The 23527-nt window shown below is 51.8% G+C and overlaps 3 protein-coding genes across 3 annotated transcripts in view; all 3 read right to left on the bottom strand.

The window, feature by feature from the left end:
- Positions 1-3716, bottom strand: part of rhbdl2 (rhomboid, veinlet-like 2 (Drosophila)) — an 11795-nt gene extending 8079 nt beyond the window's left edge. The window contains exons 1-2 of the mRNA XM_030358959.1: positions 3124-3716; positions 1-194 (exon numbers count right to left, since the gene is read on the bottom strand). The exon at positions 1-194 is cut by the window's left edge and continues 36 nt beyond it. Coding sequence (XP_030214819.1) covers positions 1-192 — 192 coding nt within the window. The 5' untranslated portion in view covers positions 193-194; positions 3124-3716. The remainder of the gene's footprint in view (positions 195-3123) is intronic.
- A 603-nt stretch (positions 3717-4319) lies between these two features.
- Positions 4320-14733, bottom strand: akirin1 (akirin 1). Its single transcript, XM_030358960.1, has 5 exons — positions 14367-14733; positions 8848-8976; positions 7467-7595; positions 5337-5408; positions 4320-4756 (listed from the first exon to the last, which is right to left on the bottom strand). Exons 1-5 carry the CDS (start codon positions 14566-14568, stop codon positions 4746-4748), a joined length of 543 nt encoding a protein of 180 aa, XP_030214820.1. The 5' UTR covers positions 14569-14733; the 3' UTR covers positions 4320-4745.
- A 2166-nt stretch (positions 14734-16899) lies between these two features.
- On the bottom strand, positions 16900-22051 carry cnr2 (cannabinoid receptor 2). The gene is made up of 4 exons (XM_030359460.1): positions 21890-22051; positions 20785-20883; positions 18806-20004; positions 16900-17708 (listed from the first exon to the last, which is right to left on the bottom strand). The coding sequence occupies exons 2-3, from the start codon at positions 20858-20860 to the stop codon at positions 18839-18841; spliced, it is 1242 nt and encodes a 413-aa protein (XP_030215320.1). The 5' UTR covers positions 20861-20883; positions 21890-22051; the 3' UTR covers positions 16900-17708; positions 18806-18838.
- Positions 22052-23527: the final 1476 nt, after the last annotated feature.

Raw genomic sequence — 23527 nt, 5'->3', positions numbered from 1 at the left:
CGGGCAGCAGTTGGTGCGCTGCAGGTAGGTCTCCCGGGAGTCGGGCGGGAGCATCCACTTGGAGACGCTCCTCTGGAAGCGGTCGCAGCAGCCGGTGGGCCGGCGTTCCCGCTGCTCCCGCTGGTCGCGCCACGGCGTCCCGTCGGGCTCCAGCGGGAACGGAGACATCTCCTCCACGTCCACGCTCGCCATCGCTGCTCAGGGGGAGGGGGAGGGCAGGGAGGGGAGAGGGGAGAGGGACGAGACCGCAGGGAGGGAGAGGGGGAGGGCAGGGAGGGGAGAGGGGAGAGGGACGAGACCGCAGGGAGGGAGAGGGGGAGGGCAGGGAGGGGAGAGGGGAGAGGGACGAGACCGCAGGGAGGGAGAGGGGGAGGGCAGGGAGGGGAGAGGGAGGAGACCGCAGGCTGAGGAGGGAGACGTGACTTTAGGCTGAGGAGGGAGACGAGACTTGAGACTCAACTAGCTGAAGCCAGATAAGGAGATGCGTCTGGTCATCAGGCTGACCTACAGGCCCTCTCTGACCGGGTTTAACCGTCCTACAGGTCCTCTCTGACCGGGTTTAACCGTCCTACAGGTCCTCTCTGACCGGGTTTAACCGTCCTACAGGTCCTCTCTGACCGGGTTTAACCGTCCTACAGGTCCTCTCTGACCGGGTTTAACCGCCCTACAGGTCCTCTCTGACCGGGTTTAACCGTCCTACAGGCCCTCTCTGACCGGGTTTAACCGTCCTACAGGTCCCCTCTGACCGGGTTTAACGGTCCTACAGGTCCTCTCTGACCGGGTTTAACCGTCCTACAGGTCCCCTCTGACCGGGTTTAACCATCCTACAGGTCCCCTCTGACCGGGTTTAACGGTCCTACAGGTCCTCTCTGACCGGGTTTAACCGCCCTACAGGTCCTCTCTGACCGGGTTTAACCGTCCTACAGGTCCTCTCTGACCGGGTTTAACCGTCCTACAGGTCCCCTCTGACCGGGTTTAACGGTCCTACAGGCCCTCTCTGACTGGTTATACCAACATGTGTCGGAGCCAGTACGAAAACAGATGGATCTTAAAGTACGCAGATGACTCGGTAGTACTCAGCCTGCTAAGAGCTGGGGAGAGCAGCCATGGACCGGTTATAGACGACTTTCTCAGATGGTGTGATGACTCTTATCTTCAGATACATGTGTCCAAAACAAAGGACATGTTCATTGATTCCAGAAGGCAGGCTCACAGTCAGGAGACCCTCACAATCAAAGGTCAGACCGTTGAACAGGTAACCTCATATAGATATCTTGGGACAGTAAACGATTCCACCCTGAATTTTGATTTAAATTGTGAAGCTGTTTTTAAGAAGGGTCACGAGCGCCTGTACTGTTTGAGGAAGCTTTCCCCTTCTAACAGAGACTAAACTATGATGTCTTTGTTTAAATGTGCTTTTATCAAGTCAATTTTAACATTTTCCTTAGCATCATGGTGTGGAAACATATCTTTAAAAAATAAGAATTCCCTGAACAAGATTGTCAAATGGTCCAGTGAGTTCATTGGTGAGCCACAGCCGAACACGGAAGCCCTGTACAGCAGACAGTTACAGAGGTTATCTCAATCCATTCAAAGGTATAGCACCCATCCTTAAACAGTGCCTTTGTTTCAGCTGCTTCCCTCTGGACAGAGGCTCAAAGTTCCCTCAAGCCGAACAAACCACTACAGGAACACTTTTGTCCTCTGTATTCATAAATGGTTGCAGCACCAGTAGTGCTGCAGGGTTCTGAAGTACGGAGCCCCTCTGGGATCTTTGCCTCCTGTACTTTGTTGCGTCCTTTTTTACCGTGTAGGCTAAGTGTGTTAACGCCTTTTTATTGACCTGCAACCAAATGTACCCACGGGTACGAATAAAGCAACCTTGAACCTTGGTTAACCTACAGGGCCTCTCTGACTGGTTAACCGACCTACAGGCCCTCTCTGACTGGTTAACCAACCTACAGGCCCTGACTGGTTAACCAACCTACAGGCCCTGACTGGTTAACCAACCTACAGGCCCTCTCTGACTGGTTAACCAACCTACAGGCCCTCTCTGACTGGTTAACCAACCTACAGGCCCTCTCTGACTGGTTAACCGACCTACAGGCCCTCTCTGACTGGTTAACCGACCTACAGGCCCTCTTTGACTGGTTAACCGACCTACAGGCCCTCTCTGACTGGTTAACCGACCTACAGGCCCTCTCTGACTGGTTAACCGACCTACAGGCCCTCTCTGACTGGTTAACCAACCTACAGGCCCTCTCTGACTGGTTAACCAACATACAGGCCCTCTCTGACTGGTTAACCGACCTACAGGCCCTCTCTGACTGGTTAACCGACCCCTGACTGGTTAACCAACCTACAGGCCCTCTCTGACTGGTTAACCGACCTACAAGCCGTCTCTGACTGGTTAACCAACCTACAGGCCCTCTGACTGGTTAACCAACCTATAGGCCCTGACTGGTTAACCAACCTACAGGGCCTCTGACCAGGTTTAACCAACCTACAGGGCCTCTGACTGGTTAACCAACCTACAGACCCTGACTGGTTAACCAAACTACAGGGCCTCTGACCAGGTTTAACCGACCTACAGGGCCTCTCTGACTGGTTAACCGATCTACAGGGGCTCTCTGACTGGTTAACCAACCTACCGGCCCTCTCTGACCAGGTTTAACCGACCTACCGGCCGTCTGATGGTTAACGGGCCGTCTGAGGTCGTTGGCAGAGCTCCAGACGTTAACCATGTTGGTCTTGGCTGCTGCCTCACCAGACCTTAAGTCCACTCTGGGACAGATAGTGGCTATAAAGAGGCTATAAAGAAGGTATAAAGAGGGTATAAAGACGTATTCTGCCCACCTGGTGGACCGGAGTCCCTATGATTTATTTTGGACTCTTTATTCAATGTAAAGGCGTTATGTAACCTGGAGATTGTATGTAATGTAAAAATTATAAAGTGAGCCCTGCACAAATAGGACTACATTAACCTGCATGAAGTTACAACACACCTGCAACACAACGTACACAACTACAACACACAGGAGGTCTGAAAGACCACATGGTCCGCAGAAGCGCCCTCCCGAGCCTCAGAGTGGTACAGCCCGTGTGAATGGTCTCGTCTCCTACCTGTTGGGATGTGGTCGAGCAGAGACCCGGGATTCTCACGTTTCCACTCGGATTGGACTGGTCTGGACCTCCACACGACCGGGCGTCTGTAGGTTAAGATCCGGTTTAGACCTCCTCGCGACCTTTCTATAGGTGTCTGTCCGTCCTGTACCGGGACCTGTTCCTCCGGTCTGTGTCCGTCCTGGCCCTGGAACTGGACTCTCGCTGCCCGCCTGAGAAGTCTGAAGGGGAGGGTTCTCCTTCCGATAATTACAGGCTCTTCATGGCTTTCCTGCGACTAACTTCCTTCCTCCAACCAAACAAACAGCCGGCGCTCGGGAGGACAATGTTTAGAGTCTGGGTCCCGGTGGAAAAACACAAACACACACTCTGTCTCTCTTTCTCCTTCCTGGCTTTTCTCCTACCTGGTCTCCGTGTACCTGAAGCGGGGGAGCCACACCTGTCACACCTGACGTCACAGGGAATCACAATCCCTCTTTCTGACAAAAACATTGAAGAGGAAACTGCTCTTGGTCTAAGCCGGAGTTTAGTGTAAACCAGAGTTCGGTCTAAACCGTGGTTCCTGTAGATTAGAGTCCAGGTAAGAAGCAGATGAACCTTGATCTGGAATTCAGCTTCATCTCGTAAACGATCGAAACGCTGGGCTGCAGGACCCTGTTCGGCCCACAGGTGGGCGCTGGTGTCTCGTTAAACCAGGGGGAACGTCCCGGTTTATCCACCCGGCGTGTCGGGACAGGAGCCTCACAGACCAGTCAGTCCTCCGGAGCAGCTCGGGCCTTACAGGAGTTACCGTATGGTTTGGAGTCCTCTCTTCTCTCTCCTCTAATGCGGAACGGAAACCAGTTCTCACGGATCACCCAGCCTCGGATCAACCTTCCTCTGGTGTAGCGGTCAGAACTATGTTTAACTTTAATGACACTAATATAATAACACAACTAAAATAACCTCTACCAAAATGGGGAGGCAGCAAAAGACAATTAAATGTTTAGTTTCATATACAGATATCAACCGTCTCTTCAACCATCGTATGCGATGACGTCACGGCTTTAGTTCACGATCGGGGTTGGATAACAAAATAAATACTTTATGATTCCCAGGGAGGTCATTATGACGTGAAGCATAGATTATTAATTAGCGCACTATTCCAGGGGTAACCGTGACGACACAGGAAGTGAAAGTGACAACGCAGACAGGTGGTTGCTTCACAGAACTTTTATTTATGCAAAAGTAGGAGGGGGGGGGGGCAAGAGGAGCAAAGCAGGGGGAGGGTGTTGCGGGGGTGGGGCTGTTAAATGGAGGGTGTAGCGGGGGGTGGGGGCTGTTAGAGGGGGAGGGGGGTGGAGCAGGTTCTGGTGCGCAGCGGGTCCAGCTGGAGCCTCCGTCACCAGGTGTGTGTGGTGGGGGTGGGGGGGGGGGCTTTGTACAATTAACGCTCAGATTAACGACTCCGGAGCAGAGAACCAGAGGATCAAAGGGAGGAGATACATCGTCATGGCAACCAAAACGGATCAAAGAAATACAAAAACAAAAAACAACTTAAAAACTGTAAAAGTGGAGGAGGAGCCAAGGGCGGCCATCTTGGAAGAGAGAGGCTCGGGGGGGGGGGTCGGCGCGTCGGGCGTTCAGGAGACGTCTGAAACAGGAAGTGGAGAGGGGATGAGCGTCGCAGACAGGAAACGCTGTCTACACAAGAGCCCGCCTTCAGGTGGCTCTGTGGGGGGGGGGGGGGGCTGTGTGTATTGTAATATGTTTTGTTATGTGTAGTGTGTAGTGTATTTTAATGTAAAGCGTGTAGTGCATATTAATATGTAGTGTGTATTGTAATATGTAGTGTAGTGCGTATTGTAACATGTGGTGTGTAGTGTATTTTAGTGTGTGGTGCGTACTGTGTATTGTAGTGTGTAGTGTATTTGAATGTACGCTGTGTAGTGTATTTCATTTGTGGTGTGTGTATTGTAGTGTGTAGTGTATTTCATTTGTGGTGTGTGTATTGTTGTGTGTAGTGTGTTTTAGTGTGTGGTGTGTGTATTGTTGTGTGTAGTGTGTTTTAGTGTGTGGTGTGTGTATTGTTGTGTGTAGTGTGTTTTAGTGTGTGGTGTGTGTATTGTAGTGTGTAGTGTGTTTTAGTGTGTGGTGTGTGTATTGTAGTGTGTAGTGTGTTTTAGTGCGTGGTGTGTGTATTGTTGTGTGTAGTGTGTGGTGATACTACTTACAACTGGCTGGCCGCGCTCCGTATCTTCGCATGATTTGGTCTTGTGTGAATTTCACAAAAGATTCATATTGTTCTGGAAGACAAGAGAGCATCTTTACTGACGGGACCAGACAAGATGGCCGCCGGACCGGCTCAAGCCTCATCTCCACAAACCCCCGTCAGGTTAGGAACACTGAACGGGTTTGGAGCCTTTGAGAGGTGCGGTCAGAGAGATGTGGGGTGCTCACTATGCCCCAGGACACCTGGGGTCTCATTTATAAAACTGTGCGTAGGATCGTTACTAAAAATGTGCGTACGCCCAGAAGCCAAGTTTTGCGTGCGCCAAAAAATATTCAGATTTATAAAACACTGCGTACGCACACTTGTACGCAATCTTTGCTTTATAAATCACATACTGACTATAATTGTGCGCAGCTGAATCAGCTTCACGTTCCGCCCTCTACACGCCCCTTTTTAACCATAAATGGTCAATGCAAATGACCTCATGAATGCGATCTGCATATAAAACAGACTCAGATGCCGGTATTATGTCTTGTTGGAAACAATGGCAGAAGTACTGAGAAAATCAAAAAAGCGAAATTTCACGGAGGTTGAAGTGGAGACACTTGTGGGTGAGATGGAGGCCCGAAAGGTAGTTTTGTTCGGCGGTCACGGGATTGGAATCGCCAACAACAAAAAGCAGAGTGAGTGGCAACATGTTGCTGCAGCAGTGAACTCTGTCAGTAGCACGGAGCGCACAGTCCCAGAATTAAAAAAGAAGTGGTCTGACATAGAGTTGCATATTTTTATGTAGCCTACCAATAAATCGTTATGGTCCCTAAATACCCTCTCCCTCCGAATCCTGCATGGTCCGCCAGAAGTGCCATATGGTGCAGCATTACCACGGCGCTCACCTCTGTATTTATAGGGTTACGGTAATAAGACTGACGAGAACGCCTTGGATAATCAGTTTGTAATTACCCACGTAAAATGTTCTTGAACATAACCCCTTTTTAATGCCTGATTTGTCATGAAAAGCATGAAGAGTAACGGACAACGATTGTGATGAGTGTGGCTTGGTTTTTCACACTTGGGATTTAATTGACATTTGATCATGTGTTTACAGTGTCACATAAAAATATTATGTTATTGACACATGTTGGACCGATGCTTTATTCCATGCAGTCGTGCCGTCAGTGGACAGTATGGAGTGACGGGATTAAATATAGAGAATTTCTTTTTATTTCTATTCTAAGGAGATATTTCTGGAGTTATAACTGAGAAATAACGCAGTGGACTTAAATTATTCTGATTAGGATTTAACGCATGATACGGGTTGAAATTAAATTGATGAAGGGCGATGATAAAACATAATCGTTCTTCTCACTCTGCAATTCTTCGGTCTGACTTCAGTTCACCACCACACCGTCTGTGTCGCCAATTCTCCTTTTCCTCCAAACCATGCGTACGCATGGGTCAGAGTTTGCTTAGGGCTGCGCACATTTTCCCGTCAAGTTGGTTTTTTATAGATCACAACCTTGGCGTGAAAAGTCACGTACGTAACTTTCAGCCCCGTTTTGTGCGTACGCAACGGTTATAAATGAGACCCCTGACCTTTACCCTTTGCCCTTTACCCGTTTAGCTCTACGTCAGCCTGGCTAGCAGACAGATCGGTAGGTTAAACATGTTAAAAGTGATATTTGTAACACTGAGGTTGGTAGTTCAAACACATGTTCACACCTGGGTTGGTAGTTTAAACACATGTTCACACCTGGGTTGGTAGTTTAAACACATGTTCACACCTGGGTTGGTAGTTTAAACACATGTTCACACCTGGGTTGGTAGTTTAAACACATGTTCACACCTGGGTTGGTAGCGATTAAAGACCGTCAATGGATTGTTTAGTGTGGGATCGTTGGTTTAAAGTAGTGTGCGTGCTTTAGACAGTAAAAGTGGGTTGGTAGTTTGAATATACGAGAGGGGAATCTTAAAGACACAAGATTTGGGTCGTCTGGAGCGTCTGGTTGGTAGATTGAACCCTGGCGGTCGTGTGCAGCGCCTGGTTGGTAGTTTGAACCCCGGTGGTCGTCTGCAGCGTCTGGTTGGTAGTTTGAACCCCGGCGTTCGTGTGGGGCGCACGGTGATGGGGTACCTGCGAGTTTTGTGTTGAGGATCTGTTCGTACTCCTCGCGGATCTTCTCCTCGTGGTCCTTCAGCAGACGCTCACACAGGTAGCTCACCTGGCGCAGTGTGAACCACGGCGCGTCCTTCCTGGAGCTGCCTGCCAATCACAGCGCAGCATGGTCGTCAGCACAGGGGAACACACCCTCATAACCTCAGCCCTTCATAGGAGAACACACCCTCTCATAACCTCAGCCCTTCATAGAGGAACACACCCTCTCATAACCTCAGCCCTTCATAGAGGAACACACCCTCTCATAACCTCAGCCCTTCATAGAGGAACACACCCTCATTACCTCAGCCCTTCATAGAACACACCCTCATAACCTCAGCCCTTCATAGAACACACCCTCATAACCTCAGCCCTTCATAGAACACACCCTCTCATAACCTCAGCCCTTCATAGAACACACCCTCATAACCTCAGCCCTTCATAGAACACACCCTCTCATAACCTCAGCCCTTCATAGAGGAACACAGCCTCTCATAACCTCAGCCCTTCATAGAGGAACACACCCTCTCATAACCTCAGCCCTTCATAGAGGAACACACCCTCATTACCTCAGCCCTTCATAGAACACACCCTCATAACCTCAGCCCTTCATAGAACACACCCTCATAACCTCAGCCCTTCATAGAACACACCCTCTCATAACCTCAGCCCTTCATAGAACACACCCTCTCATAACCTCAGCCCTTCATAGAACACACCCTCTCATAACCTCAGCCCTTCATAGAACACACCCTCTCATAACCTCAGCCCTTCATAGAGGAACACACCCTCTCATAACCTCAGCCCTTCATAGAACATACCCTCTCATAACCTCAGCCCTTCATAGAACACACCCTCTCATAACCTCAGCCCTTCATAGAACACACCCTCTCATAACCTCAGCCCTTCATAGAACACACCCTCTCACAACCTCAGCCCTTCACAGGGGATCAACCCTCTCATAACCTTGCGAGAGCTCAGACCGACTAACGCTGAGCTCTAACCCCCCGCTCTGCAGCAGGGCTTCCTGTCCTCCTCACTAACGCTGAGCTCTAACCCCCCGCTCTGCAGCAGGGCTTCCTGTCCTCCTCACTAACGCTGAGCTCTAACCCCCCGCTCTGCAGCAGGGCTTCCTGTCCTCCTCACTAACGCTGAGCTCTAACCCCCCGCTCTGCAGCAGGGCTTCCTGTCCTCCTCACTAACGCTGAGCTCTAACCCCCCGCTCTGCAGCAGGGCTTCCTGTCCTCCTCACTCGATGAGCAGCTGATTGGATCCAGAGTCACTCAGAGCAACACAAAGGCCATGCAGCAGGGGGGGCACGCCCAGGTGGACGGGACCCCCCCGGGGGGCCGCTCTGTACCTGGGGGGGAGCAGGGCGCGGTCAGAGCGCTGCTGGGGCTGGCCGCCTCGCTCTGGTTGAAGGCGGCCTCCAGCTGCCGTCGCCGCTGGATACGGCTGTACTCATGACGGAGGTTCTGGAAGATCTGCTCTGTAACACAAGAGGGGCAGCAGCAGGGTCAGGTGGAGGCTGGTGGTGTAGGGTGGAGGCTGATGGTGTAAAGTGGGGGCTGATGGTGTAGGGTGGAGGCTGATGGTCTAGGGTGGAGGCTGGTGGTGTAGGGTGGAGGCTGATGGTGTAGGGTGGAGGCTGATGGTGTAGGGTGGAGGCTGATGGTGTAGGGTGGAGGCTGGTGATGTAGGGTGGGGGCTGATGGTCTAGGGTGGAGGCTGGTGGTGTAAAGTGGGGGCTGATGGTGTAGGGTGGAGGCTGATGGTCTAGGGTGGAGGCTGATGTGTAGGCTGGAGGCTGATGGTCTAGGGTGGAGGCTGATGGTGTAAAGCCGGGTCAGGTGGAGGCTGATGGTGTAGAGTTGGGTCAGGTGGAGGCTGATGATGTAGGGTGGAGTCAGCTGGAGGCTGATGGACTAGGGTGGGGGCTGATGGTCTAGGGTGGAGGCTGATGGTCTAGGGTGGAGGCTGATGGTCTAGGGTGGAGGCTGATGGTCTAGGGTGGAGGCTGGTGGTGTAGGGTGGGGGCTGATGGTCTAGGGTGGAGGCTGGTGGTGTAAAGTGGGGGCTGATGGTGTAGGGTGGAGGCTGGGGGTCTAGGGTGGGGGCTGATGGTGTAGGGTGGGGGCTGATGGTGTAGGGTGGAGGCTGGGGGTCTAGGGTGGGGGCTGATGGTGTAGGGTGGGGGCTGATGGTGTAGGGTGGAGGCTGGGGGTCTAGGGTGGGGGCTGATGGTGTAGGGTGGGGGCTGATGGTGTAGGGTGGAGGCTGATGGTAACCCTGGGGGATAGAACTTCCTTCAGAGCCATGTCCACTTCCTGTGGGGTAACTCTCAGTCAGAGCCAGCTCCACACGACGGACGTGCAGATTCAAAACAACACGCACCCCAACGTCCCAGAAGGAGGTTAGCGAAGGCTCAGTGGGTCGCAGTCCAACGGGAAGCACCCTCAGAGGGTATTACCCAACGGCCTGGGGCCCCATCACAAGAGTGTGTTCACCAGCTGACTCAGTGCCCCCCCCACCTCAAGAGGAGGAACTCAACCCTACTTCCTGCTCTCCCCGCCCCGTGCTCCTGGGTCCGGCCCTGAGCACCTTGGGGGGGGGCGAACGGGACTATCTGCCCGCCCCAGAGAGCGGAGGGTCCTGCCTCCAGACCCCCCTGCCTGGGTTATCTGGGGCGGGGAGGCCATGACAGAGCGCGATAGTCGACCGTCGCCCCAGCCCTCTCGTTGGAGGCCATTTTGTGTCGTCTCTCCAGCCAGCATGAGGAGGAGTGAGGGGCCTTCTATGGTTCTAATCCCCCCCCAGGGGTGTTGGTTCACCAGTGGAGGGGACAGACCCCAGGCTGTAGAGCCCCCGATGGAGGGGACATACCCCCAGGGCCCCGGGCAGTAGAGCCCCCAGGGGAGGGGACAGACCCCCAGGGCCAGGCCATAGAGCCCTGTCCTCTCTGAAGCCTCCACCAGAGGCTTCAGAGACGACAGCCCCCACGGCCCGGGCCCTGGGCTGTAGAGCCCTGTCCAGATGTTATGTTCAGCTATGAGACTATAGAGATGGTTATGTTCGGCTATGAGACCATAAAAAGGTGGTTATATTTAGGCATACAAATTGTTTACAAATCCATGATAATGGTCTCTTTTAAGTGAGGTATTCATTTGATTACAGCCAGGGCCGTAGCACCAAATCCTGGGCCCCTATACTATAGGTACTAATGGGCCCCCCTGCGCTAAGTTGTTGACGGGGGGGGGGGGGGTATGGAGCGATTGTTGACGGGGGGGGGGGGGGTTCTAACCCTTTTTCATGGGCCCCCCCTCTGCCTTGGGCCCCCCCACAACTGTCCCCTTTGTCCCCGCAGTCCGTCGGCCCTGAGTACAGCAACAGAATGTAAAGTGATTAGATTGACCTCACCATTCCAACTGCTTGAGGTCAGAATACCAGCCCACGCCCATCTGTAAGAGGTCTACGGCCTTCATACATCAACGAACCATTCCACCCTCTTTACCACATCAAATCAACACACAATCCACCCCTCACATTTTATCTTCACGTACAAAAATACAAAACTACTAGAATCCCATCCAAGACTGTTGCCAGGCAACAGTGACCCCGGCAATGACCAGGCTAGACAATCAATGTACTGGTCTGGGCCACAGACCTGGGATCAGATCAGGACACTGGGGGGACTGGGATGACGTGATAACTGCGTGGAGAAACAGGAGGCTGGGGTGATGCCTCTGGACAGCACAGTGGGGGAGGGGGGGTCCACAAACCTGCTTTATCTCAGTGTATTCATAGCCAACGACCAAGAGTACCAAATAGTAAACAGTGTGAACACAATCTCTTCAATAACTGCATGGTCAGAATGCGACACTAGTGAAGTGTCAGTTATCACTAGTGGACACTGGATCTACCTGCGACCGGGGCGTAGCTCACCTGGACAGGTGTGTCTCCACCCAGATGCAGCCCCAACAGGTTGGACTGACAGCTAATAAAGTATGGAATTCTTCTTCTGCTGCTCCTGTCCTGAGTTCAGCAGAAGGTTCCACCTGACCACATCTCCGGACTCCGTCACTAATGAAAGCCAAACAATGGCTGACACTCCCTCCCCCCTCCCCCCCACTGAATCTTCCTTTCACTTGCATTCTGACTCGTTTTCATCTCTGGGTTTCTCTTTGGCTTTGGAGATACTAGCGTCATTCCCAGTGCTTCTAGTACAGCTGTACTGCCACCGAGCTTGGGAGAAAGAAACAACCTCACAGGAAGCCATCGACGGTCCACCCTTTAGCTCAAACATTAGCTGCTAACACTGAGCCCCGCTCAGGGGGAAACACAGGAGAGAGATTCTGGGGGGGGAGCTTTTAGTGGGGGAGAATGTTTAAACACACACGCACACACCAGCTTTCATTAGCACCATGACGCTGCAGTTCAGAGTCCAGTGGAGCTCGCTGATTCTCAGACACAATTCAGATCTTTCATCCAAAGAAGAAAATAGATATTTGATGAAGATATCGGTGTATAGAAAGCAGGCTCATTGTCGATGGATAAGCATCTGGTTGGGCCAACTAAGACAAAACAAATCAAGCCGTATTGGTCGATCAGTCTCTGCTGTCTCTACAGATATTACGCCTCATATTTCTATGAAGCTCTGAAGCTTCATAGAAAAGGGGGGGGGGGGGGGGGGGGGGGGGGGGTGTATCTGCCGAACGACAAAAGATAACGATTGGCAGACAGGCTCTGCTGGAGTCCAGGTATGAGCCCTCAGGGGGGGGCTCTATGGAGACCATCAGGACGACATGCTGACCAAACACAGCTGACAGGTCAGACCAGGTGAGACCGCCTTAGAGCCGACAGGTGAGACCGCCTCAGAGCCGACATTAGAGACCGCCTTAGAGCCGACAGGTGAGACCGCCTCAGAGCCGACAGGTGAGACCGCCTCAGAGCCGACAGGTGAGACCGCCTCAGAGCCGACAGGTGAGACCGCCTCAGAGCCGAAAGGTGAGACCGCCTTAGAGCCGACAGGTGAGACCGCCTCAGAGCCGACAGGTGAGACCGCCTCAGAGCCGACAGGTGAGACCGCCTCAGAGTCGACAGGTGAGACCGCCTCAGAGCCGACAGGTGAGACCGCCTCAGAGCCGACAGGTGAGACCGCCTTAGAGAGACCACTGACTCCCCGGTGGGTTGGAACCTCCACTAGCTGCTCGCTGACGCGTCAAAGATTTTGTGTGCACGTTGTTTTGATAGCTTGGAAAGCTCTTTAGCCTAGAACATTAAAGACTCCCAGGACCCGGGGAGACCCGAGGCTGGGTTTGGGGGCCGGAACCCCATTGACACCGAACAAACAGAGTGGGTTCAGGGGCCTCTGGCTACCGTCGGGGCCCGGGGAGCCACTGGGCACCAGCTTACACTCATTGAAATTCTCCCCACAGTCACTCTGAGTCAATACGTTTTATTGAAACAGGAAAGAGGGGCTGCGTGGAATAGGGAACCACCTTCCTGCTAACGACACGCCACCCCAGACAGCCAGAGGTGACCGGCACATGTAGCACCCGCTCATAACGCAGGCCTTGCACGTCAGATACTGATACAATAAATAATAAATAAGGAGAAATCACGGGAGCATTGGTACTGTGCTCCATCTTGGATAAAGAGACGACACGGGGAACATGACGACTCAGAGCTCGGGCGTCTGAACTACAGAGCTGGAGATGTTGTGTGACACAGCAGGGAGGGCGATAGATAATGAAGGTTCATGCCCTGTATTATTGTACGGGGGAGATGTCCTCTACCTCCTTTAACCGGTGATTCTGCATACCGCCTAAAGTCTCGGGACTAGACTGAACCCTAATCCTAGTCTTGGGAATGGCTCACCGCCTCCTAATCCGACTCAACTCTTTCCAGGAAGAGATTGAATAACATCAAAATACAAGACAAACCCTTTGTAAAGGAACAGAAACTAACAGCCCAGGCATTAGCTACCGTCGACCTGCAGACTGTGATTGGACAAAATCACCACAACCCCATTCAGCAGGGGGTCTCCAGGTGATCACCAGAACCAGACACAGTGGGGGTCTCCAGGTGCTCACCAGACCCAGACACAACGAGACCCGTTCTCTCCGCCTGAATGCGCTGGTTTTCACACCAATGGGGGGGCTGGCGGAGAGAAGGGAGGGGAGGCTGTTCAACCCCCACATCCAGCACCGGACACTCGAGGCCCGGTGAAGAGCAGCCCTACCGGCTACCTGCTCATTATCGGCCGTCCAGGATTTATATTCCTAAAGAGTGTCAACGTTAGGGGTCTTTAAAATAGGACTCGGTTGAGAGCCGACGGACAACAAAAGGCAGGACCCAGAGTTAGCATACAGGCCCATTGTTTCACAGCTATTGTGTTTTAAATCAATGTTTAAAGGGTTCTCATTGTTTTTCATTGTTAGCCACCGCACAATACTCTTAACACGGGCTTTGGAACGGGGTTCGGCGGCGATGGTTCAGTTTGGGAGACAATTCTAGAAATAGGATTTGCTCCAACAATGCGTGAAGATAAGTTGTGTTTGAGGAGCATTGGGGCCGACGTCTGCTGCTCAGACCTTCACATGAGAGACAGAACCATCCGCACACCGAGGGCCTGGTGCTGTGTCCGTCAACACCAAAGGTCCGGGTTAGAGACAGAACCATTCGCTCACCGAGCACCTGGCACCGGGTACGTTCGGTTGGTCGGTCCGAGGAAGGAGAGGCTCTTTGTAGAGAGCTAGCCGACCTAGCGGTAGCTCGGCGAGGCTAAAGCTTTACCTTCCAACCCCCAACCCTGGCTCACCCCCTCCCCCATGTCGGCCCCATCCCCCCCCCGACCCTCCATCTTAACCACATCCATACCTGGGGTCAGCCGGGTCTCCCCTCCGGCGGTGGGAACCGGGGACATCGAGGGGTTGTCGACCGGCGGGCGGAGGTTGCACCTCTGCGGGGAGGGAGTGCTCGGAGCCCCCGGTAGCGGGCTGCACCGCCTCCGCTTGGGGGACCCGGGGCTGAGGAGGGCCTCGAACTCCAGGGATCGCTTCAACGTCGCTCCGCAGGCCATGGCGGTCCGCGGTACCGAAGGATTACTGTGATCTGAGGGGGAAACGACCCGTAGAAAGACCCGACGTTTTTTCGCGGATCTCCCGGTTCCTTTCTTGTGGTCACAGCGACGACTGGAGCTGAGGCCCCGCCCTCTGGTTCATACGTCACACAGCGGAGCGTACCATCCGGAGGGGACCAGGGTGGGACTCAGCATTAAAAATAGAGTCATGGTGTACACAATTACGCAGACAGATATAATTCTTTCTTGTGGTCACAATGACGAGTCTCCGACTCAGCGCTGAGTGGTACCTCCGAAGGTACGCTCGGTACGCTCCCCCCTTATCCACCTTGGATGGTACGCTCCGCCATGTGACGTAGTGACCAGGCTGGTTCATACGTCACAGGGCGGAGCGTACCATCCAGAAGGGAGCAGGGGGGAGCTCAACTTTCAAAATAGAGGTATACTAATTACGCAGATATTGGATACGTGTGTTAAATAAACCAATGCTAAGCGATTGTTTTTTCAATTCTACGCTGCAATTAGTAAAGTTGATATCTATTCATGGATATTTATTTTAAACCGTTTTTGTCTTCGCGCACCGAGGTTCGTGTTTGTTGAGCTGTTTTGAATTTAACTTTAAAGGTTCACCAGCCCTCAGATCTCCAGGTCAATAGAAAGCAGTCCGACTCAGAGAGGACCATTCACACTGCATCATCAGCATCAGAGCTCCTCAAAGTCACAGTGTCCTGGGTTCATATTAATATACGTACATTCCTTTGTCCAGGTAGTGTAATCGTCCTAGTGTCATTTTGGGCATTTCAACCTCATTATTTTTTTATGACAAGAGTAAATCATTTCTCATTCCTCACAGAAAATGTCCAGCAAAGTGTGAACATGAATCTGGGAGGGCAAGGATCCGACCAGTAAAGAGCCGTCCAGTATTATAACTCCCCTCACCCTCGGCCAAAGCAATTTTTTTAATACTAATCCCCCGTTACTAACACTATTTTCCAACGTTTTTGTACTCAGTTTAACAGTGCTGGTTCTTTTCAACACAATCGTTACATTAAAAGCATTAAATGCCTCTAAAGTTCATAACATTGTTGTACACAGAAGTCCTTTTGTACCTCAAACCAGACTTTGGGCAATGATAGATGCACTACAATGTTTGAGTTCTTCTCCCAGCACGGAGACGGCGTTTACAAAGAAGCCCAACAGCGCATGGGTCTCCTGAGGAAGCTGAAAGGGTTCGACGTCAGAAAGGACATTTTATTAACGGTTTATCAGACACTGATGAAATCTGTCTTCTCCTTCAACATTACATCTTGGTACAGCTTCCTAACAAGCAGATGCAAGGGAAAACTGGCTAGGATAATTAAGCAGGCAAGCAAGACAACCAGCATCCAAAAAAATACAGTTTCCAGACTTGCACACTCAAGCAGTGGAGAGGAAGACCAATTCCCCTCTCCTGGATCCCCCCGTCCCCTCTCCTGTATCCCTCCCGTCCCCTCTCCTGGATCCCCCCCGTCCCCTCTCCTGGATCCCCCCGTCCCCTCTCCTGTATCCCTCCCGTCCCCTCTCCTGTATCCCCCCCGTCCCCTCTCCTGGATCCCCCCGTCCCCTCTCCTGTATCCCCCCCGTCCCCTCTCCTGGATCCCCCCCGTCCCCTCTCCTGGATCCCTCCCCTCCCCTCTCCTGGATCCCTCCCCCCTCCTGGATCCCTCCCCCCTCCTGGATCCCTCCCCTCTCCTGGATCCCCCCGGCCCCTCTCCTGTATCCCTCCCGTCCCCTCTCCTGGATCCCCCCCGTCCCCTCTCCTGGATCCCCCCGTCCCCTCTCCTGTATCCCTCCCGTCCCCTCTCCTGTATCCCCCCCGTCCCCTCTCCTGGATCCCCCCGTCCCCTCTCCTGTATCCCCCCCGTCCCCTCTCCTGGATCCCCCCCGTCCCCTCTCCTGGATCCCCCCGTCCCCTCTCCTGTATCCCCCCGTCCCCTCTCCTGGATCCCTCCCCTCTCCTGGATCCCTCCGTCCCCTCTCCTGGATCCCTCCCGTCCCCTCTCCTGGATCCCCCCGTCCCCTCTCCTGTATCCCCCCGTCCCCTCTCCTGGATCCCCCCCGTCCTCTCTCCTGGATCCCCCCGTCCCCTCTCCTGGATCCCTCCCGTCCCCTCTCCTGGATCCCTCCCGTCCCCTCTCCTGGATCCCTCCCCTCTCCTGGATCCCTCCCGTCCCCTCTCCTGGATCCCCCCGTCCCCTCTCCTGGATCCCTCCCACCTGCTCCACGGCTGCTTTGAGCTGCTTCCATCCGGCAGAAGATACAGAGTGCCTCTAGCCAAAACATCTCTACACAAATCCTTCACACCCAAGGCAATACACACACACAATATACTCCTTACACAAGCACCACATAAACACAATTAGAGAACAGACTGCCTTCAATCAAAGACAATTTGCTAATATGGCAACATATTGGACAAATAAAGCTTTTGAACTTTATCACATCATTCGTTAAGAATATACATTAGAAATCTAAAAAATGCGCTCATAATTCTCTTTGATCAGGTAACAGTTCTGTGTGTATGCATGCCAGTCAGTAGGTCGCCAACTGCTATCGCTTCTTACTATTAAAACTAGTTTGGGTTTGGAGTCAGACGCACTCAGCACTTGGTTTCAGCTGAAGAACAGGGGGGTCCAGGGGTGGCTGCTGAGGTCACAGCTGGGCAGCATTAGCAGCGCGGCTAGCATTAGCAATACATTCAATCACTTATGGTGACGTGAAACATTAATATGTCAAATTAAATTAATGTATTCTGTTAGAATTTACCATAATTAGCCGTACAATTACCTTAAATATCTAGATATAGCCATATATTTAGATATAGGATGTACAGAGTGGAGGATGGGGAAGGGACTCCACCAGCCTCCGGTCTGTCAGCAATTAATAGGATCTTATCTTATGACACATAATATTATCGTCCTTAAATGAAGATATAATACGACATGGAGCTCCACAGAGTCCCATAGCCTGTCCTGAACAGACCCTTCATTCATATGGAATCTGGAGACGGATAGTACTAATACCATAACGGTGTCATAACTTCATCATCGTCATCGGATTCTTATATTACATCATTATTGTTGTAGATAAAAGGTTGTAACCAGTGTGCGATTTGCCGGTGGGGATGGTGGGGATCATCCCCCCCTCTGGTTTACACGTCCTACCCTCTGCTGAATTATTTTTATCCTCGGTGGGGATAAAAATTATCCCCCCTACCCAAAGTATTTTCACCATTACATCGTAATAATTAACAACCAAAATACACAGGGTCCGTCTTAATTTTGATTGTGCTGTGATTTTGATCTACCGGGAGCGAGTCAGAGGCGTCGCGCGTGAGCGCAGGCTGGATGACAACGGGATAATCTCTGCCGCCGCCGCTCTAAATCCATCAAACTGGCCATCTGATGAAGACGAGCGCATCCTCTACGGCGATGAAAAACTTCTCGCCATACACAAAACTCTTGCTGTTGAGGCCGCAACCAGTCCCATACTCCTGAAGGAGTTCCATGAGTTTAAATGTCACGGTGTCACAGGAGAGAGCATGCGCAAAGTTCTCACCGCTGTCTCCACGCTCCTAGTGTCCACAGCCGAGTGTGAAAGAGGTTTCAGCGCCATGAACCACATTCTTACAGATGGCAGAAACAGAATGAATGTGTCCACACTGCACAATCTGCTTTTCATCTCTGTAAATGCACCAGATGTTGCCTCCTTCCCGGCCCGCAGATTTGCAGAGATGTGGTTGAAGCAGGGTCACCACGCTGCTATCGATCCGCCAACAGGAAAGCAAAAAAAAGAGGCTGAAGTGCGTCATCAGAGCGGACTGTTTTCGTAGTCTGACCTATAGTCTACCCGATTAACCCATAAAAAAAAAAAAAAACGTATTGACAGCACATTGTGGTATTTCATATTTTCTGTTGAACTGATATCGGGAAAAATATATATATTTTTTTATTTGGCACATTTAAAAACAATATTAGCTATGAGAAAATATTTCTGCAAATGCAGTGGTTAAGTTCACGTTCAAAATAGGCCTACCGCCTACGTTATGAAGCCTAAGTGTAAGGTTTAGATACAGAAGGTCACAAGATCAACTGTTTTCATAAGTTTTCGCACTGTTGTGTGGTTATTTTTCCTGAAGAAAATGTCTCAAAATTATCCCCCCCTCTGGTTTTTTCACAAATCGCACCCTGGTTGTAACTAACTATATTTAATTAAGGTGTCCTAATTAACCTTATACTCCTTCCCCGTTACCTCCTCCTGCTCCTCCCCCCCTGTCCACCTCCTGCTGGCCCCCCTTGCCCACCTCCTGCTGCCCCCCCTTGCCCACCTCCTGCTGCCCCCCCTTGCCCACCTCCTGCTGGCTCCCCCAGGGGGTGGTCAGGCCATAGGAGCTGATCCCCGTTCCGGACATGTCGGGCTGGGTCGGTCCTGACTCCCGGGGGGTTGGGGTCCCGGCCCTCCGACGCCAGCAGGCCCCTCCCCCCGTGAGACACCGCAGCCTGACCACCAGGGCCAGCCGGATCTCCTGGCAGCGCAGTGCGTAGAGCAGGGGGTTGACGGCGGAGTTGACCAGGCACAGCATGCTGCAGAAGGCGAAGGCCCTCCTCTGGGCCGGGCTGAGCGCCGTAGAGACGTCGGCCAGCATGAAGCCCAGCACCGGCAGCCAGCAGCCCACCAGGATGAGCAGCACCAGGCTCAGGGTGCGCGCCAGCTGGAGGTCCAGCCGGACGCGGGCGCGCTGCGGGCCGGTGGCGGCCTGCAGCGCGGCCATGGCGGCCGTGTGGAGGCGGGCCTTCCAGAGGATCATGGCGTAGGCGGCCAGGATGACCAGCAGCTCCAGAACAATGGCGGCCGTCCAGCAGAACTGGAAGCTGAGGCTGACGTAGGGGAAGAGCTCGGAGCAGGGCGGCCACAGCCCGGTGGAGCACTTCCAGCCCATCAGCGGGAGGAAGGAGACCAGGACGGTGGCGGTCCAGAGCAGCAGCAGCGCCAGGAGGGCGCGGCGCCGGGTCAGCACCGCCCGGTAGCGGTGGGCGCGGTGCAGGCACAGGAAGCGGTCGACGGCGGTGAGCAGCAGGCTGCCCACCGAGCCGCTGAAGGCCAGCGTCACGCCGCCCAGCTTCACCAGCGAGGCCGCCGGCCCGTCCTGCCGCCCGAAGAGGTGGAAGTCCACGAAGCTGACGGAGTAGAAGGCGCTGGCCAAGAGGTCGGCCAGCGCCAGGCTGCCCATGAAGAGGAAGGTGGGGCGGCGGCGCAGCGCGGGGCAGAAGGCGATGAGGCCCAGCACCAGCCCGTTCTCCAGCAGGGCCACGGCCCCCGCCAGCAGGCCCAGCACCCCGATGGCCTTCCGCTCGCCGGAGGACAGCACCATGAAGAAGTCCAGGCCCTGGGGGGCCCCTGGGGCCGGGGGGAACGCAGCGGTACATGAAGCGGCCCGGGCCCTTACGTGGAGGCTAACAGCCAACGTCTTATTGGACACGAGGAGCCGGCAGGGATGAGGGCGACAGGCTCATCTCTGCAGGCATTCAGGTCCTAACCCACAACCCACTCAGGTCCTAACCCACAACCCATTCAGGTCCTAACCCACAACCCATTCAGGTCCTAACCCACAACCCATTCAGGTTCTAACCCACAACCCATTCAGGTCCTAACCCACAACCCATTCAGGTCCTAACCCACAACCCATTCAGGTTCTAACCCACAACCCACTCAGGTCCTAACCCAGAGCCCATTCAGGTTCTAACCCACAACCCACTCAGGTCCTAACCCACAACCCATTCAGGTTCTAACCCACAACCCACTCAGGTCCTAACCCACAACCCATTCAGGTTCTAACCCACAACCCACTCAGGTCCTAACCCACAACCCATTCAGGTCCTAACCCACAACCAATTCAGGTTCTAACCCACAACTTTTCCCCTGGCAGTGAAACCCCCTCCCCATAGCAATCACATAGTTTCAGAATGATTGAAATAGGCAGAACATGTCATTGAAAGCCATACAACATAATACACATTTACACATTTACACACATGCACACGCACACACACACACACACACGCACACACGCACACACACACACACACACACACACACACACACACACACACACACACACACACACACACACACACACACACACACACACACACACACACACATTTCACATGTGGGTACCTGTAGGTATTACTGAGGAGTTCTCCATCGGTGGTCTTAATACCTTGGTTACACCAGAGGTGGAACCCTCCCACATATGCTTTCAGCTGTGATTCGTGTCTGAAGAAATTAGTTAAATTAGTTTACTTTTAAAATTGCAGTCTTTCCCTGCAATATTCCAGAACATTTCCTGCATTGGTTTATGTGGAATCAGGTACATGGATCAAGACCTATCATTATTTATTTATTTTTTTTGATTTATGCTCACATTTGGCATAACGTTTATATAAATTATGATCTAGACCTAGATGTCCCAATCACTCAAGCCATGTGACCTGCTAGGTGCTATATGCTGCCCCCTTTGGGAAATAATGATGTTCTTTACTCAAAGGTAAAAGTAATCTGTATTTCTGCTAGGATGCACATTTAATACATTTATCATGTTGTGATGATCGTAATTTGACCTCGTCATGCCCCTCAAGTTATAGCACATTATCTAAGGTACAAAGTCTAAATCAAACTTAAGACTCAATGCATTATCCTGATAGATGGAACCTATTGAAGTAAATATAAGCACATGAATAAATTTGAATTTGTGCTCATCATTCATTGATTTTACATTTGTTTGTTCTAATATTTATTTATTCCACCAATGGTAAAAGGGGTGGAGGGCAAGTTGCATCAGTATTTCATAAGGGTTCCCTGGAAATTACCCCACTTTAAGGTCATCCTCTTCCCCTATTTGGCATCTCTGAGACCTGCTGCTATTTCGGTTTCCTGATACCCACAACGGAAAGTGTCAGTGGTAGTAATACAAAAGGCATTGTCATCTAAATAGAAGCAAAAATATAATTTTGTAAACCATTTAAGTGTGCAAAAGAATATACACAATAAGATGAACTACTTTGTGGTCATTCCACTTCTTAGGAGAGTAGACTTTGTCCTATTAACAGTAGTCCACCCCAGGCTGCGTCGAGGGGAAAACCCCCCCTCCTCAACTTCTACTCAGCCTGTTCCCCAAACAGGAAACTCTACATGCTCTGTTCCGGAATAAAGATAGAAAACGGCTTTGAATCTATCTCAAACAGACGTCCAAAACAAACATGACTTGATAGACATAAAATACCTTGAAGATGATTTTTTCAATGATACCTTGAAACCACCTTTAGAGACCAGTATTCCTGAAGAGATTAAATGATGTTGATAGAGTATGTGATGGCGATGCGCTCTGGGGAGATATCCTTTACACAATGTGACGAGCAGCACACAACAGCAGAGGATGACTGGGTTGTGGTGAGGAGGAGGAGATGATTGCAGCCAGTAGATTGACACATCGGTCACCACTTATTCATGAAGCGGCTCATTTTCAAATACGTTAAAAGAACTTAGAAGAAGGCCGGATTCATTTTGAAGTGAGGCTTAGAACTATCAAAGCATATCAAAACATGCTGCACCACTATAGTGGCTGATAGCTACTGTCCAGATTGCAGTGTAGCATCATTAATGTTTGTCCTAGTTACCTCAGAGTGGGTTCATTTCAGTAGTGCCTCGTGTGGGAGGTAATGCTAGATGTTGTGAGTAAAATATTCCTGTAAATGTTCTTTAATCAGATAGAGTTCCATCCTTATGGTTGTACAGGAAACCGTACAATAAGGTGACTAAAGTGTTCCAACACCTGATCCAGAGGTCCTTCAACCAAACCCTCTAATACCGGATCCAATCTTGCGACGGCCTCACCTGAATAGGCCATTCCATGCTTCTGGCGAAGAAAAAAATATCATTTTTTATCTCTATATTATATCCATCCATCACAAGTTTTCCTACTGTCTGTGTTTGATTAAAACAGGCTATCATCGAACTTGACAGCCTTGTAGAATAAAAGCTTATCTGACTGATGGTAGAGGTGACAGACTCCTACGGTTCTGACTGCAGTGTTGTGATGTCCTCTATGATCGTGTCCCTTCAAGGAGCTTTAATCTGCATCGACCTTAGTCCCGGCTCCGGTCTCCAAGGGCCTCGCCACGCCCCCATGGGGCCCACATCAAGACCCCCCTTGCCAAGGGATGTCTCCCAAAACCCAAAGGAAGGAAGGCAGAAGAGGTGTGTGTGTGTGTTTGCGGGGGGGGGGGGGGGTGGGGGGGCAGACTCACCAAACCTGGCAGAAAACTGAGATGTTTGTGTTTGGTTTGACACTAGGTTTGACACTAGGTAGGGCCTATATATATGAACTGTTTAGGCACAGCCTGTAGACAAGGATAGAATGAATCAAGGCATTTTCAATTTTTTCAGCCTGTCACACATAGAAGTATGTCATGTGGAAGACATAAACCATTTCAGAATGATGAATAAATGTGGTTCCCTTTTTCTTGTTGGCACTCTTAATTACTTGTTGACACTATTGAGAAGCCAGGGAATCAAGCATTTCATTGGCCGTTCTGGGCAGAAGACCATCAATGTGAAACTTGGTGTTCCTTCGCACTTTGGAGAGACGAAAGAGTTCCTTGATGAGCCCCGTGTTTGAAGCCCCCCCCCCCCCCCCCCCCCAGACCCTCGCCGGCTCCACATCAAAGATCACTCATAAAGCTTTTGTCTCTCTGTGCAGTTGGGCCCACTTGTAAAACCCTTCGGTCCAGTACGGTCCTTTAAGGTGTGAGGGACGACAGCACAGGGGTCCTCCCAGACCTCAGAGCAGAAGATGGGCCTACCGTCAGACTCAAGGCCCCCTACCACCGGGTTCCTCCCAGACCTCAGAGCAGAAGATGGG

Source organism: Gadus morhua, chromosome 6, assembly GCF_902167405.1.
Source record: "Gadus morhua chromosome 6, gadMor3.0, whole genome shotgun sequence".
Classification (NCBI taxonomy): domain Eukaryota; kingdom Metazoa; phylum Chordata; class Actinopteri; order Gadiformes; family Gadidae; genus Gadus; species Gadus morhua.
Note: the sequence above shows the minus strand (reverse complement) of the source record. Positions and strands in the feature narration are given on the sequence as shown.

Bases quoted from the DNA above. Each gene is read 5' to 3' on its own strand.
- akirin1 (XM_030358960.1), bottom strand. From the start codon at position 14,568: ATGGCCTGCGGAGCGACGTTGAAGCGATCCCTGGAGTTCGAGGCCCTC. The intron at 7,596-8,847 runs GTACAGAGCGGC...TGTGATTGGCAG, and splicing joins CGCGCCCTGCTCCCCCCCAG to GCAGCTCCAGGAAGGACGCG. The intron at 5,409-7,466 runs GTACCCCATCAC...CTTGTCTTCCAG, and splicing joins CCTCAACACAAAACTCGCAG to AACAATATGAATCTTTTGTG.
- cnr2 (XM_030359460.1), bottom strand. From the start codon at position 20,860: ATGTGGGAGGGTTCCACCTCTGGTGTAACCAAGGTATTAAGACCACCG. The intron at 20,005-20,784 runs GTACCCACATGT...CCCCGGCCCCAG, and splicing joins CTCCTCAGTAATACCTACAG to GGGCCCCCCAGGGCCTGGAC.